This window comes from Centropristis striata, chromosome 12 (assembly GCF_030273125.1).
Source record: "Centropristis striata isolate RG_2023a ecotype Rhode Island chromosome 12, C.striata_1.0, whole genome shotgun sequence".
NCBI classification, from domain to species: Eukaryota; Metazoa; Chordata; class Actinopteri; order Perciformes; family Serranidae; genus Centropristis; species Centropristis striata.
Window position 1 is genome coordinate 1,405,811 of NC_081528.1, and position 16,075 is coordinate 1,421,885.

A 16,075-nucleotide genomic window follows, 5' to 3' on the forward strand; every position below is an offset into this window, starting at 1 on the left:
GATAGTAGTAGTGTTCTATCGTGATGGTGATAGTAGTAGTGTTCTATCGTGATGGTGATAGTAGTAGTGGTCTATTGTGATGGTGATAGTAGTAGTGGTCTATAGTGATGGTGATAGTAGTAGTGGTCTATAGTGATGGTGATAGTAGTAGTGATCTATAGTGATGGTGATAGTAGTAGTGATCTATAGTGATGGTGATAGTAGTAGTGGTCTGTAGTGATGGTGATGGTAGTAGTGGTCTATAGTGATGGTGATAGTAGTAGTGATCTATAGTGATGGTGATGTAGTAGTGGTCTATAGTGATGGTGATAGTAGTAGTGGTCTATAATGATAGTGATAGTAGTAATGGTCTATAGTGATGGTGATAGTAGTAGTGGTCTATAGTGATGGTGATAGTAGTAGTGGTCTATAGTGATGGTGATAGTAGTAGTGGTCTATAGTGATGGTGATAGTAGTAGTGTTCTATAGTGATGGTGATAGTAGTAGTGGTCTATTGTGATGGTGATAGTAGTAGTGGTCTATAGTGATGGTGATAGTAGTAGTGATCTATAGTGATGGTGATAGTAGTAGTGATCTATAGTGATGGTGATAGTAGTAGTGGTCTGTAGTGATGGTGATAGTAGTAGTGGTCTATAGTGATGGTGATAGTAGTAGTGGCCTATAGTGATGGTGATAGTAGTAGTGGTCTATAGTGATGGTGATAGTAGTAGTGGTCTATAGTGATGGTGATAGTAGTAGTAGTGGTCTATGGTGATGGTGATAGTAGTAGTGGTCTATAGTGATGGTGATAGTAGCAGTGGTCTATAGTGATGGTGATAGTAGCAGTGGTCTATAGTGATGTGATAGTAGTAGTAGTGGTCTATGGTGATGGTGATAGTAGTAGTGGTCTATAGTGATGGTGATAGTAGTAGTGGTCTATAGTGATGGTGATAGTAGTAGTGGTCTGTAGTGATGGTGATAGTAGTAGTGGTCTATAGTGATGGTGATAGTAGTAGTGGTCTATAGTGATGGTGATAGTAGTAGTAGTGGTCTATGGTGATGGTGATCGTAGTAGTGGTCTATAGTGATGGTGATAGTAGTAGTGGTCTATAGTGATGGTGATAGTAGTAGTGGTGATCTATAGTGATGGTGATGGTAGTAGTGGTCTATAGTGATGGTGATAGTAGTAGTAGTGGTCTATGGTGATGGTGATAGTAGTAGTGGTCTATAGTGATGGTGATAGTAGTAGTGGTCTATGGTGATGGTGATGATAGTAGTAGTGGTCTATAGTGATGGTGATAGTAGCAATGGTCTATAGTGATGGTGATAGTAGTAGTGGTCTATAGTGATGGTGATAGTTGTAGTGGTCTATGGTGATGGTGATAGTAGTAGTGGTATATGGTGATAGTTGTAGTGGTCTTTGGTGATGGTGATAGTAGTAGTGGTCTATGGTGATGGTGATATTAGTGTTGGTCTATGGTGATGGTGATAGTAGTAGTGGTCTGTAGTGATGGTGATAGTAGTAGTACCTATTCGGTTTAGACAATCTGATAATGTTGCGTAAGAATTAAAACTGACAAGAAAACATTTGTGACAAAATGGTAGTTGTTGACTGTTTTAATATAGTGAACCCATAACTAACATTCACATTTATGTTTGCTCTGTTTGTTTCAGGGTCCAGCAGCAGAGACCAGAGTCTCCTGGACCGAGCTGTCTGTCCTTCAAGAGCGACCAATCAAAATACGACTTCAGTGACTTTAAAAGACGAACTCCATCTGATGATCAGAGGTAAGCTTTATCTGACACAAGAGTCGGGTTATACAAAAGACAAACAATAGTTTGTATGACATCTTCTCCGACATTATTATTACATCATTTTTGGGCATTTTATAGCTTTATTGATAGAGAGATACTCAGAGAGAAAGGGGAAACAGAGGTGAAGTCATGTGGGGAAGGGCTCCGATCCGGGCGGCCCGGGTTCAAGCCAGCTAGGACTGAGCCTCTATGGTATGCGCTCTACCAGGTGTGCCACCGGAGACGCCCCTCAAATCTAAGTGTTTAAGTGTGTACGAGGGTTGAGACGGGGAGAGAGAGACAGAGATGAACAATAACAATAATAAGAAGGAATAGGACTAATGCTGATAGAGTCCAGCATTACCACAGCAGCAGGCACGGCAACAGTCTGGGCCTAAACCATGGTCCAAGGTAAGCCTCGGCCAGCCTTTACGAAAGGCTTTATCAACGAGCAAAGTTTTATATTTGCTCTTCAATGTGTCGAGGGTAGGGGTGTGACAATACTCTCAGCTCACGAGACGAGACACGATATTGGGTTCACAAGAACGAGACGAGACAAGATTTTAAGAAAACTACAATGAAGCAATATATGACTGGACCAACAGATTTTGATTTAACCGAGTTGCACATGAATTTTGAAATGTTTTATTATAACTCTTTACATGCATGATGTAAGCATGAGCTTTTGATAAACTTCTTCCACAAATTGAAACTAAAACTAAAAATTATAAAAGTTAAAATACGATAAATAAAAAATAAAAACCCCCAGAGGGATTAATGAAACTCCGGAGGTGATTTATCGCTTAGCAACAGTTTCGACCGTGATCACATAGGATTACACACGGGAGACGCAACTGTGGCCTCTGTCGCTAACTGCACAACATCAGCAGCTGATCAAAACAAAGCAGCATGGCTAATTATCATAAAGATAGCGATCTTGAATTAACCAGCATCGCTAACTGTGCACAGAGTGTCCGGTGCTTGTTGTAAACAAACACAGATCACTAAGTGAACACCTCCTGCAGCAGCAGCACATACACACTGTACTGTTAGCACATACACACTGTACTGCTACAGAGCTAACTGTTAGCCTGTTAGCACATACACACTGTACTGCTACAGAGCTAACTGTTAGCCTGTTAGTAGGACTGTGCCACTTTGATTCGTTCTTACTCTTCTTAACGAGCCCCTGTGACGTCATTCTGGCTGCTTCCCCTCCTCTTCTTCTTTTCACTTTACTGCCTTTACTGATTTTTAGCGCGACAAGAAATATCGTCGAGTTTAATCTCGTCACACCCCTAGTGGAGGGTATCTTCCTCCTGGACTAAAAGTGAAAGGAGACAGTAGAGGAACTTGATAACTGAAGGCTATGGTGCCCAATCTAATTTTGGAGACTTGAGTAACCTTGCCTTTTGGGTTATTTAAGAGATCAGGGTGTCTGACCATTAAGGGCTTTGTAAGTGAAGAGAAGTTCTTTATATTTAATTCTGGAATTTACAGGGAGCTAGAACAACAGAAATATTGTCTCTGTTCCTGGTTTTCGTCAGTACGCAAGCCGCAGCATTCTGGACCAACTGAAGAGACTTAAGGGATTTATTGGGGCAGAATGACAGTGGGAGTTTCAGTAAATGGAACTCCCACTAATGCCATCGAGGGTAAGTTTAACATCATGAATTTGTGTATCATCCAGGTTTTTTTTGTCTTTAAGACATGCATGAGGTATAGGTAGTCTGATCAGTTTCATCAGGCTTGATCAACAGATATAATTGGGTGTCATCAGCATTGCTGACCACTTTCTCAAGGATCTTGAATAGAGAAAGGAGAGGCTAGATATTGGTTTGTAATTTGCTAAAACAATAGCTGACATCAAGAGGGGATTTTTTAAAGAATAAAGTTGAAAGTCTGTCAGCACAGAGTTTGGTATCGATCCACACAGCCGGCATGTTCACCTCTTCCCATTTACCTTGTGTTTGACTCTATTTAGACGATTTGAGCTAATTCTTAATGATTCTTCCTCAGAGTGGATCAGGAGAGCTCAGAGGTTCCCAGAGGTCAGTCTGCCTGGCAGCATCAGACAGACCTGGACTCCATATTTATGGTCTGTACATGTTGTCATGATGTCAACAGCTACTTTTAGACATATTCTGTTCACAATCATCTCCATGCTGCAAGTTTCATACCAGTGGATCATCAGCCTGTCCAACATGGAGCTGATAATTGGCTCCATGATCTTTGTTTGATTGTGTCATTCATATAATAATATTCTGTTCCAGCTGCTGGAGGAGAACATCGTCATGTTTGTTAAGAACGAACTGAAGAAGATCCAGAAGGTTCTGAGTCCAGATTACCCAGAATGCTTAGAGAGTCAGAGGGAGGATGAGGATGAGAAGAATGAGGAGCAGAGGAGCAGCAGAGAGGCCTTTCTGAAGATCACACAGCACTTCCTGAGGAGAATGAATCAGAAGGAGCTGGCTGACTGTCTGCAGAGCGGTAAGACGATTTCCTTAAAAAATATCCATGATTGATCATGGGGCATTTACCAATGTCTCAAAAGAAAGACCAAAATATGTTCACATACCCATTCATCAGGGAAATTAAATGATGAAATATTTTATTTATAATTTATGAATTGATCTGATTTGTTGTGTGTCCCGTCAGAATTTCTTGGTAGACTCACACTTAAATCCAACCTGAAGAAGAAGTTCCAGTGTGTGTTTGAGGGGATCGCTAAAGCAGGAAACCCGACCCTTCTGAATCAGATCTACACAGAGCTCTACATCACAGAGGGAGGGACCGCAGAGGTCAATAAGGAACATGAGATCAGACAGATTGAAACAGCATCCAGGAAACCAGACAGACCAGAAACAAGAATCAGTCAAGAAGACATCTTTAAAGCCCCACCTGGAAGAGATGAACCAATCAGAACAGTGCTGACAAAGGGAGTGGCTGGCATTGGGAAAACAGTCTTAACACAGAAGTTCACTCTGGACTGGGCTGAAGACAAAACCAACCAGGACATAATGTTCACATTTCCATTCACTTTCAGAGAGCTGAATGTGCTGAAAGAGAAAAAGTTCAGCTTGGTGGAACTTGTTCATCACTTCTATCCTGAAACCAAAGAAGCAGGAATCTGCAGGTTTGAAGAGTCGCACGTTGTGTTGATCTTTGACGGTCTGGATGAGTGTCGATTTCCTCTGGACTTCCACAACACTCAGATCCTGAATGATGTCACAGAGTCCACCTCAGTGGATGTGCTGCTGACAAACCTCATCAGGGGGAAACTGCTTCCCTCTGCTCGCCTCTGGATAACCACACGACCTGCAGCAGCCAATCAGATCCCTGCTGACTGTGTTGACATGGTGACAGAGGTCAGAGGGTTCACTGACCCTCAGAAGGAGGAGTACTTCAGGAAGAGATTCAGAGAAGAGGAGCAGGCCGGCAGAATCATCTCCCACATCAAGACAACACGAAGCCTCCACATCATGTGCCACATCCCAGTCTTCTGCTGGATCTCTGCTACAGTTCTGGATGTGTTGGAAACCAGAGAGGGAGGAGAGCTGCCCAAGACCCTGACTGAGATGTACATCCACTTCCTGGTGGTTCAGACCAAAGTGAAGAACGTCAAGTATGGAGGAGGAGCTGAGACAGATCCACACTGGAGTCCAGAGAGCAGGGAGATGATTGAGTCTCTGGGAAAACTGGCTTTTGATCAGCTGCAGAAAGGAAACCTGATCTTCTATGAGTCAGACCTGACAGAGTGTGGCATCGATATCAGAGCAGCCTCAGTGTACTCAGGAGTGTTCACACAGGTCTTTAGAGAGGAGAGAGGACTGTACCAGGACAGGGTGTTCTGCTTCGTCCACCTGAGTGTTCAGGAGTTTCTGGCTGCTCTTCATGTCCATCAGACCTTCATCAAGTCTAGAGTCAATCTGATGGCAGAAGAACAAACAACCCCCAGGTTGGATCTCCACATGAGTGCTGTGGACAAGGCCTTACAGAGTCCAAATGGACACCTGGACTTGTTCCTCCGCTTCCTCCTGGGTCTTTCACTGGAGACCAATCAAAGACTCCTACGAGGCCTGCTGACACTAAGAGGAAGCGACTCAAAGACTGATCAGACTCTCCTACAAGGCTTACAGAAACCCACAGGAAGTAGCTTCAAGATCGATCTGTCACCCCCAGGAGGCCTGCCAACACAGACAGCAAGTGTCTCAGAGACTCTTCCGACTCTCCAACAAGGCTGGCTGAGACAATACCTGCTGAGACGGAGATCACGCATCTTAAGGACCAGTCTGAATCTGATGAATAATCAGACCTTCCCAGAACATCTGCAGAAACAGACATTAGCCATCTTAAGGATCAATCTGACACTAATAGAAGGTTTTGAGACTCTCCCAGGACACCTGCCGGGATTAGACACATTAATAACCAATGTGAAACTAATGAAAGTTATTCAGACCCTCCCAAGAGAACTGCAGGAAAAGAGATTAGACACATTAATGACCAATCTGAAACTAATAGAAGGTATTCAGACCCTCCCAGGAGACCTGCAGCAACAGAGATTAGACACATTAATGACCAATGTGAAACTAATGGAAGTTATTCAGACCCTCCCAGGAGACCTGCAGGAACAGAGATTAGACACATTAGTGACCAATCTGAAACTAATAAAAGGTATTCAGACCCTCCCAGGAGACCTGCTGGAACAGAGATTAGCCATCCTAATGACCAATCTGAAACTGATGAGTAGTCAGATCAGATCAGACTTGTTGAGCCTCTACATCAAGAGACAGTTAGAGAAGAGTCTTTCTCCAGAGAGAAGCATCAACCTGTTCCACTGTCTGAATGAACTGAATGATCGTTCTCTAGTGGAGGAGATCCAACAGTCCCTGAGATCAGGAAGTCTCTCCACAGATGAACTGTCTCCTGCTCGGTGGTCAGCTCTGGTCTTCATCTTACTGTCATCAGAAACAGATCTGAACGTGTTTGACCTGAAGAAATACTCTGCTTCAGAGGAGGCTCTTCTGAAGCTGCTGCCAGTGGTCAAAGCCTCCAACAAAGCTCTGTGAGTACACACATAGTTTAAGTTATTGAAACAATATTGAATACACTGAAGTCTTTTGAAGAGGAGAGACAAATGACTTGAATTATTTTTTTCTGATATTGTCTCTTCAGACTGAGTGACTGTAATCTCTCAGAGAGAAGCTGTGAAGCTCTGTCCTCAGCCCCCAGCTCCCAGTCCTCTAGTCTGAGAGAAAAGTATACAATGACAAACAAACAAACGATGACAAATATTCACTGAAAATCCAGCCTGATCTTACAAAATTGCATGAAATATAGTATGTATATATTAGGGTCGTGAACGATAAACCGATGCAACAGGATATTCGGTTTAACAAGTGATACGGCTGCGTCGATAGCAGCCTCCTCAATCGATACTTCTAAATTTGATCAAATTTTGAATTTTACGGTGTTGAATAATCTTTTCCTCCATGTTTTGATATCATGTTATTAAGATAACTGAGTATCTATTTATTCTCCTTCAGTTTTAATATATATCACTTCCACAGTATGTTTATTAAAAATCACCAAAGATTTTAGCAAATGCTGAGCACAAAAAGTTCAGATTTAAGTTACTTAAGTGTTTGATTTTTTTCATTTCATTTAAACAGAAATGTAATTTGTTTTCTTTTTCCTCATTGTCTCTTCAGGCTGAGTGGCTGTAACCTCTCACGAAGAAGCTGTGAAGCTCTGTCCTCAGTCCTCAGCTCCCAGTCCTCTAGTCTGAAAGACCTGGACCTGAGTAACAACAACCTGCAGGATTCAGGAGTGAATCTAGTTTCTCCTGGGCTCAAGAGTCCACACTGTACCCTGGAAACTCTCAGGTCAGATCATCTTTGTCTCAACTGATTTGAGATATTTGAGAATAAACCATGAATACTATGTTTCTCCGAAATCTAAATGTTATCAGTATTTTGAAGTTCACGGTTACAAATGTTTTCTGTTAGTGAAAGTCACCAAAAATTAGCTTAAAATTGTGCTATTTCTTCAAAATGTCTCAACATCTGCAAAAAATAAACTGTTTGTATGACAAATATTCACTGAAAATCCAGCCTGATCTCACAAAATCACATGAAATGACTACGACCTCTTAACACAGAATATAAACAATTTTCACACATTGTGTATCAACAGCCAAAACCAACCAAAGTTGGTGTTAAGAAGTCATGGTCATTTCACGTAATTTTGTGAGAGTATGTTGGAAAATCAGACAGAAATGCAGGCTGTTTACACAGAGGAGAGAGGAGAGGACAGGAGAGGAGAGGCTGTGAAAATGGAAATAGTTAAATATGTACAGAATGTAGAGCCCATAATTATTAAACCAACATTTTTTTGGTCTGTCATCGCTGTCTTTTCAGGTTGAGTTGCTGTAACCTCTCAGAGAGAAGCTGTGAAGCTCTGTCCTCTGTCCTCAGCTCCCAGTCCTCTAGTCTGAGAGACCTGGACCTGAGTTACAACGCCCTGCAGGATTCAGGAGTTAATCTGCTGTCTCCTGGGCTCAAGAGTCCACACTGTACCATTAAAACTCTCAGGTCTGATCAACTTTGTCAACTGAATCCTTTGGTAGTCCGAAATCTCAATTTTATCAGGATGTTGTATTTCACAGTTCAGAAAAATCTTTGAAGTTCATCCCTGTTTTGATATCATGTGATTGACATAACTGAGTATCTGTTTATTCTGCTACAATTTTAATTAACCTCACATCATCAGCTTGTTTATAACAGGACACTAAATATTTTAGCAAATGCTGAGCACAAAAAGTCCAGACTTAATACTTGAGTGTTTGATTTACTTGTTTTTTAAAATTTGAACAGAAATGTAATTTGTCTTCTTGTTCCTCATTGTCTCTTCAGGCTGAGAGGCTGCAACCTCTCACAAAGAAGCTGTGAAGCTCTGTCCTCAGTCCTCAGCTCCCAGTCCTCTAGTCTGAGAGACCTGGACCTGAGTAACAACAACCTGCAGGATTCAGGAGATAAACTGTTGTCTGCTGCAGGGAGTCTGCACTGTACCCTGGAAACTCTCAGGTCAGATCACAGCACATTTGGTCTTAACCCTCTGAAAACCCCACTTTGTTGCAAAAGTCACCATTTATCATAGAAAATATTGTAAAAACAGTCATTTTTGTTGGAGCTTGAAGATTCCAACTGTATTTGAAATGATCATTGGTTACAAATGTCTCTGTGAGGAAAAAGTCACAGAAAAGGAGCTTAAAACTGTGCTATTTCTTCAAAATCACTTTATTCTAAATGTCTCAACATCTGCAAAAACAAACTGTTTGCAGTGACAAATATTCACTGAAATTCCAGCCTGATCTCACAAAATCACATGAAATGACCACGACCTCTTAACACCGAATATAAACAATGCCAATGTGAGGTCAATGGGGATCCTTTTTCCTGTGCCGGGCACACAGATTCCCTGTTTAATAAGGTAACTCAGTGTCGTACTAGTAATTATTGATGGCGTTGTGGAGTTTAAATGAGGAACAAATGTCGGACTTTCCCCCAGGAGAACGGGGTTCGTGTCCCGCGTGAAAACAAAAGTAGTCAACTTTTTACGTAACTTACGTGGCTTCACATTTCCGGTACATTTATTTCCTGTTTAAACTGTCTTTTATAACAACTAACCAGGGATTCTGCCCTAAACCTAGGTCAGTGTTTTTTGTCACCTAATTCACAGAAACCTCACCTTTTACAACGGTAAACCGTACGTGTATGTATAATGACGAACATTTTCTTTTGTCTTTCCCCATTGTCTTTTCAGGCTGAGAGGCTGTAACCTCTCAAAAAGAAGCTGTGAAGCTCTGTCCTCAATCCTCAGCTCCCAGTCCTCTAGTCTGAGAGACCTGGACCTGAGTAACAACGACCTGCAGGATTCAGGAGTTAATCTGCTTTCTCCTGGGCTCAAGAGTCCACACTGTACCCTGGAAACTCTCAGGTCAGATCAACTTTGTCTCAACTGATTTGAGACATTTAAGAACAAACTATGAATCCTATGTTACTCCAAAATCTAAATGTTATCAGTATTTTGAAGTTCACAGTTTAGAAAAATCTTTAAAGTTCTTCCCTGTTGTCATATCATATGATTGACATAACTGAGTATCTGTTTATTCTGCTTCAGTTTTCTTTAACCTTGCTTCATCTTGTTTAACAGGACACCAAATGTTTTCGCAAATGCTGAGAGAAAAGTCCAGACTTAATACTTAATTGTTTTTTTTGTTTTTTTTTTAAACTTGAACAGAAATGTTATTGTCTTCTTGTTTATCATTGTCTTTCCAGACTGAGTGGCTGTAAACTCTCACAAAAAAGCTGTGAAGATCTGTCCTCATTCCTCAGCTCCCAGTCCTTTAGTCTGAGAGACCTGGATCTGAGTAACAACAGCTCAGGAGGGAAGCTGTTGTCTGCTGGGAGTCCACACTGTACCCTGGAAACTTTCAGGTCAGGATTCATTGACCCAGTGGTTCCCAAACTGGGGGGTTAAACTACAGGGGGAGAGCGGCTTCATCATCAACCCATACACATACACGCACACACACATACACACACACACACACACACAGGCAAACACAAACAAACCAAACTCTTTGCGTTTGTTGTTCCCCGTTGGTGGAACACATTACCAGTTCCTACGAGAGCACCATCTCTCCTAGCACCACATGACAACTCTACTCCTTAAAGAATCCTCACTAGCACTTATTGCTGCACTAACGGCTCTTATCGCACTTAACACACTTTACCTTGATTGTTTCCCTTTTTCTGTAAGTCGCTTTGGATAAAGGTGTCTGCTAAATGACTAAATGTAAATGTAAACACACACACACCGGTATCAGTGTTTCCCATGAATTACCTAAGTATATAAGTATATTTTACACTAGTCATAATTTAAAGTTATCTTGCGTTGTGTTGTTGTTGCTTCAGTCAAAACCCCCAACCCACCTCTTCGTTCTCCTCCAAGACATGCACGCACATTCGCACCCTTACACATGCACTGAATTTAACGAGCTGCATGCCAGCACATTAGCTAAAACTAGTTGAACGGTTGAAGTTCAATTTTCAACCACATATAGTTATATATATATATATATATATATATATATATATATATATATATATAGATATGTATTTACAGTTTGTTTTGTGTTGAGTGTTTTTGATCATTTTGATTATCAGCTCAGTGTCTCAGATAACAGTTAGCACAGATAACACATTAGCTAGTCTCGCGGTGAAGCACCAATGTTAGCATGACTTTCACAGCTTAGCTTACCTTAGCTTGCTCTGCCTCAGAATCAGCTGAAAGGAGTGAAAGCTCATGAAATAAAAACTAACTGATGAAGCGCAAAGAGGGACCGAGCTAAACGCTACTCATTAACCTGAAGGTGATTTGCCAGTTAGGCTAACATTAGCTGACTGGCTAACATAAGTATTTTAAGACACAGAGGGGACTATATAAATGATCAACATGTTATATTTAATGAACATAAATACTATATGTTAAGCAAACTGTGAAAGATGAAAAGCTGTAATGTGATCACTGGAGGATAAGCTAACGTACTGGACAGGAAGTAAACTGATGTTAAAATTAATAAATGTTTCTTAAACACATTTTGTAAGTGGTTTATTCTCCCTGTCTAACCCAAAGTTTGATAATTCTCTGCACTTACCTGTCTGTCTGACAAACAGTCACATTATTCTGAGCTGTTACTGTGAATTATGTGTATCAGACTATATTAATGTCCATGCTGGTAGAGGATATGCTGGCCTGACCCTCCTCTTCCTTTCAGGTTGGAGCCTGGTGCAGTCCAGGGGTTAAGACCAGATCTGAGGAAGTGTAAGTCTGTTTTTAATTTGATTCATGGAGAAAAAAAAACTCAAGGCAGCACACAATCAACCATTACAGCTTTTTATCTTAAATGTATTAATCTCAGTTACTTCGCTTTTTATAGTTAGTTTTCTACAAAGTATTTACCGTTATTTTAAAGAAAGAACATGATCTCCTGTGATGGCAGTTTTAAAATGAGCTGTGGGAAAAGTAAGGAGAAATATTCTTTTATGATCAAGGGTTTTGTAAGTATGTAAGGAAGTTGATATGTCCCAAAATATGTGTATGTGTATTTCTCTAAAAGGGGCATAATTTGTTGAAATATCTGGTACAGATATAGGATTACAAATAAATTATACATCCCAACGGGGAACCATTTATGTTCAAGAGGGTGTTACCATAAATGCTATCCCTCCCATGGGGAAATCAAATATGAGGGTGAACCTGAGCAACATTTGTGTGGGTCTCATGGTTCAAAAGTGTGGTTAGATGCCTATCAGAATTAGTAATGGCTATCATATATAATTTATTATAATTAATATATATTTGACTTTAATATATAAGTGAGTCTTAGTCACCTCGAGCTGGGGCACCACTCTGTAAAACAGAGAAAAGAGAGAATTCACCTGAATCAGTCTCATAAAATTACAAAACTATCAATTTGGAACACTGATTCATAATTAAGTTAATTATAATCAAGTTACCATATTCATATTTAGTAGTGGTTGAAGGAAATTGTAATTATTTTCATAGAAGAGGCTAACATATTGTTCATAGTGTACAACATTTACTGGACAGCATGTTTATGCCAAAAGGGTATTTACTTTCCACAAAGCTGTATGTCTGTTAACAGCCAATTTAAAACATATTGCATGTGAATTAGTGTGAGCAAGTCAAGTGAGTTGGTAAAATTAGTCTGCATGTAAGATGTAACATGTTTGTGTGAAGCAAGATTAACATACAACTTCAAGTGAGTTGGCTACACAAATATTACACCAATAATACTGAAAATAACACACAAAAAACAAAAATCCGAAATGCCAGGCATCCTGGGAGGAGAGAGAGGGAGGTTTTCTTTCCAGAGTCCCAGATGCCTTTTCAAGACTTGAATGGGAAATGCTGCTGGATTTTGGACGTTAAGTTGTATGAAATACTTGTCAGTGGTGTAGTGGTACAAAGCCATAAGCTTACTTTCCGAGCTCCGGTGTCAGAGTTCTGGCCAGGTCAGTAAAAACAATGACAGATAGGCTTGCTGCAGCGTGTAGTAATTTTACTATGTGCTGTCATCGTATTTTCTGGCTTTTTCAAGTAACTATCTTTTCTATAATCAGAACAGGTCAGAACTCTGACACTTGAGATGAACAGTAAGCTGATAGCTTTGCATCCACTACACTCCTGACAAATTTCATACTATTTAATGTCCAAAATCCTAAACTAGCCCTCATTTCACTTATTGGATTAAAAAAAGTGTTGTATTGTGATCACTCTGCTTTTTCTTTGAACATTTTAATAACAAAACATGTGGGAAATATATTAACGGGTGCAATGATCACTAGCATGAAGCAAAGTTACAGTAGAGTTGACCAGAATTAAGTAGATGTGGTTCCTATATGTCACACTACATTGTGCCAGTACATAATTTGCACCTCCTTCTGCTTATTGGATGAACGAACTACTGATATTCACTTAACAGCAGTGGATGAAAACCAACATTTATTCATATTTCCTTTTACCAATTTTTCTTTAAAAATGTGTACAAGTTAATGATACATTGGGTTGGAAATCTAGCTAGAGACAGAAAAATAACTTCAGCTGTTTCGTCCTTCAGATTCCTGTGAGCTGACCATCGACACAAACACAGTAAACGTAGGGATCGAGGTGTCTGACAACAACAGGACGGTGACACACGTATTTGAGGATCAGCCATATCCAGACCATCCAGACCGATTCGACCGCTGGCCTCAGCTGCTGTGTAGAGAGGGTCTGACCGGTCGCTGTTACTGGGAGGTCGACTGGAGAGGAAGAGTTTTTATATCAGTGAGTTACAGAGGGATCAGCAGGAGAGGAGAAAGAGCTGACTGTGTGTTTGGAGAGAACGATCAGTCCTGGAGTCTGAGCTGCTTTGATGATGGTTGCTACTCTGTCTCTCACAGTAACAGAATAACAGCCATTTCCTCCTCCTCCTCCTCCTCCTCCTCCTGCTCCTCCTCCATGGCTTACCACAGAGCAGCAGTGTTTTTGGACTGTCCTGCTGGCACTCTGTCCTTCTACAGAGTCTCCTCTGACACACTGATCCACCTCCACACCTTCAACACCACATTCACTGAGCCTCTCTATCCTGGTTTTGGGTTCTGGGCTGGTTCATATGGCTCCTCACTGTCTCTGTAGGAGGGAGACTCTCCTCTTGTCCGATCACAGACTATACATATAAAGATGGAAGCTGTGCCTCCACAGCCCAGTTTATAGAATCAAATAACTAAAACCAAACTGATAAAAAAAGAACACTTGAGTTTGTATTTTGGCTCATGTCCCATCCACTAACATGGAGGGGCGGTTATATAACCTATACTGCAGTCCAGATGTTTTGGCCTCACTTGTGGGGAGCTGTCATGTTGGCCATCGTTATATATAGTCTGTGGTCTGTAGTCTGTAGAGGAAATGGATTTATAAAGACAACTGGATACAGTGTTGGAGGCGGGGCTCTGTTCATTCCTATGAAAGCTGCTCAGTGGCACATGAAGCCAAAATGTTCTATATAGTCTATTGGGTCGCTCAAACAGCTCCATTTTAGTGTTCTGCTAAATTGAATGTCAATAAAACAATTTAATCTTACGGCTCTTCTAGACTTTCTGAATTTCATTGGACCAAATTTATCAAATGTCACGGGTTGTGACGTACAGGATCACAAACAGTATATTTACTTCACAACTCGATGCACTCTTAGTGTCTTCTGTGTATTTCTGACCAGCTGCACTTTCTGCTCCTCTTTAACTTCACACCCAGTGATGGAACCAATGCATTACTAAGTAATGCCGTTATTAACGTCGTTACTAACACCGTTACTTTTGGCTGTAATGACTAGTGTGTTTATTACTTTCTGATATTCAGTAAGGGTGTTACAATTCCTTGAATTTAAATAGATTTGTTACTCAGTTGCCTATGTGAAAAGAGCGGACAACTTAGTTGGTGTGGTGCAAGTAAACCAAATGTACTGTAATGGTACTTCATGTAATTGTCATGAATATATATTTATATCTATAGAGACCAAGTCCATGTTCCATTTTTAAGCAATCACTCAGGAGAGGAAGGCATCGCCAGCCCATGCCTGACAGCCTCAGGATATCGGTGCACAAGGCTAATTTTTTCATGCTGGGTATTTAATTCAAATTCAGTGAGAAATTTGCCTAATGGTGTGTCATGAAATGCAAACAGCATTGTGATTATTTTACAAAACAGCTTTGATAAACCAAACACCATTCAGAAAACAAGCAATTTAATAGTTGTTTGCTTGTCAAAAAACATTAACTCAAACTTTTTGCACATCAGCCTCATTTCTTAGCTTTTTCAGAGTACTTTTTATCCATTTATTGCATTTAAATAACAATTTGTTCATTTTTGGTACATGCCGATGTGTGCTTCACATCACTATCTCCCATTTCGTCACCATTTATATATTTTCATTTTGTCTTGATTTTTTATTGTCTTTATTTTCTTCTTTGTAATGTACTCATTAATATTCCTTCATGTATTCATTTGTGAAAAGCAGTTTAAATAAAGATCCTCATTTATTCACAGTAGTTTGTCCTTGTGTGTTTCTTTTGAGTTGAAGACAGAAGGTATCGAAAAAACACTTCCTGTTACATGATTTAAAGACTGCAAAATGTAAATTTGTTAAATGCCATATATTTTATTTACTGGCCTCTCTAACTGCAAGTTGCACTTAAAATAATTTTGAAACATGCGAAGAAATAATCAGGAGGTGTTTTCCTGAAAATTAACAGCAACAGTAGAATGACAGAGCAAAATAAGTCATGATAGAATGAGTTTAGTAAAAAATAAAACCATATTAAAAAGGTTTTACAGTCCCATTCTGACATCTAGTGTTCACTTACAGTAGGTACAACCCTGTCTGCAGACAGGAAGTCCACTGCCTTGGCATCACCCTGAAAACCTCCAGAGAATATTATTCATTCTGCATAAAACCTTCTGCACATTCAACATAAATGTGCAACCAAAGACAGCAACAGTAGAATAGCAGACACAACGCTGTCAGAAGAAGCTGAAGTAGGAATAGGATTGGGTGGAATTAATATAAAGGTAATGAAAAGTTTAATAATACCAATAATGAAATGCAGAATATTTACCTATTACCGTAAAAAGGTAAGATCAAGTTTAAGTAGTAGGAAAAGTGCTGAACCATGGT

The 16,075-nt window shown here is 40.3% G+C and overlaps 1 protein-coding gene across 1 annotated transcript; it reads left to right on the forward strand.

Annotated features, from left to right (window-relative positions):
- The first annotated feature begins 3,796 nt into the window (after positions 1 to 3,796).
- LOC131981656 (NACHT, LRR and PYD domains-containing protein 12-like) lies at positions 3,797 to 15,424 on the forward strand. Its single transcript, XM_059346046.1, has 11 exons — positions 3,797 to 3,871; positions 4,047 to 4,263; positions 4,432 to 5,903; positions 6,552 to 6,838; positions 7,485 to 7,658; positions 8,193 to 8,366; positions 8,688 to 8,858; positions 9,598 to 9,771; positions 10,113 to 10,271; positions 11,615 to 11,661; positions 13,481 to 15,424. The coding sequence occupies exons 1-11, from the start codon at positions 3,869 to 3,871 to the stop codon at positions 14,038 to 14,040; spliced, it is 3,438 nt and encodes a 1,145-aa protein (XP_059202029.1). The 5' UTR covers positions 3,797 to 3,868; the 3' UTR covers positions 14,041 to 15,424.
- Positions 15,425 to 16,075: the final 651 nt, after the last annotated feature.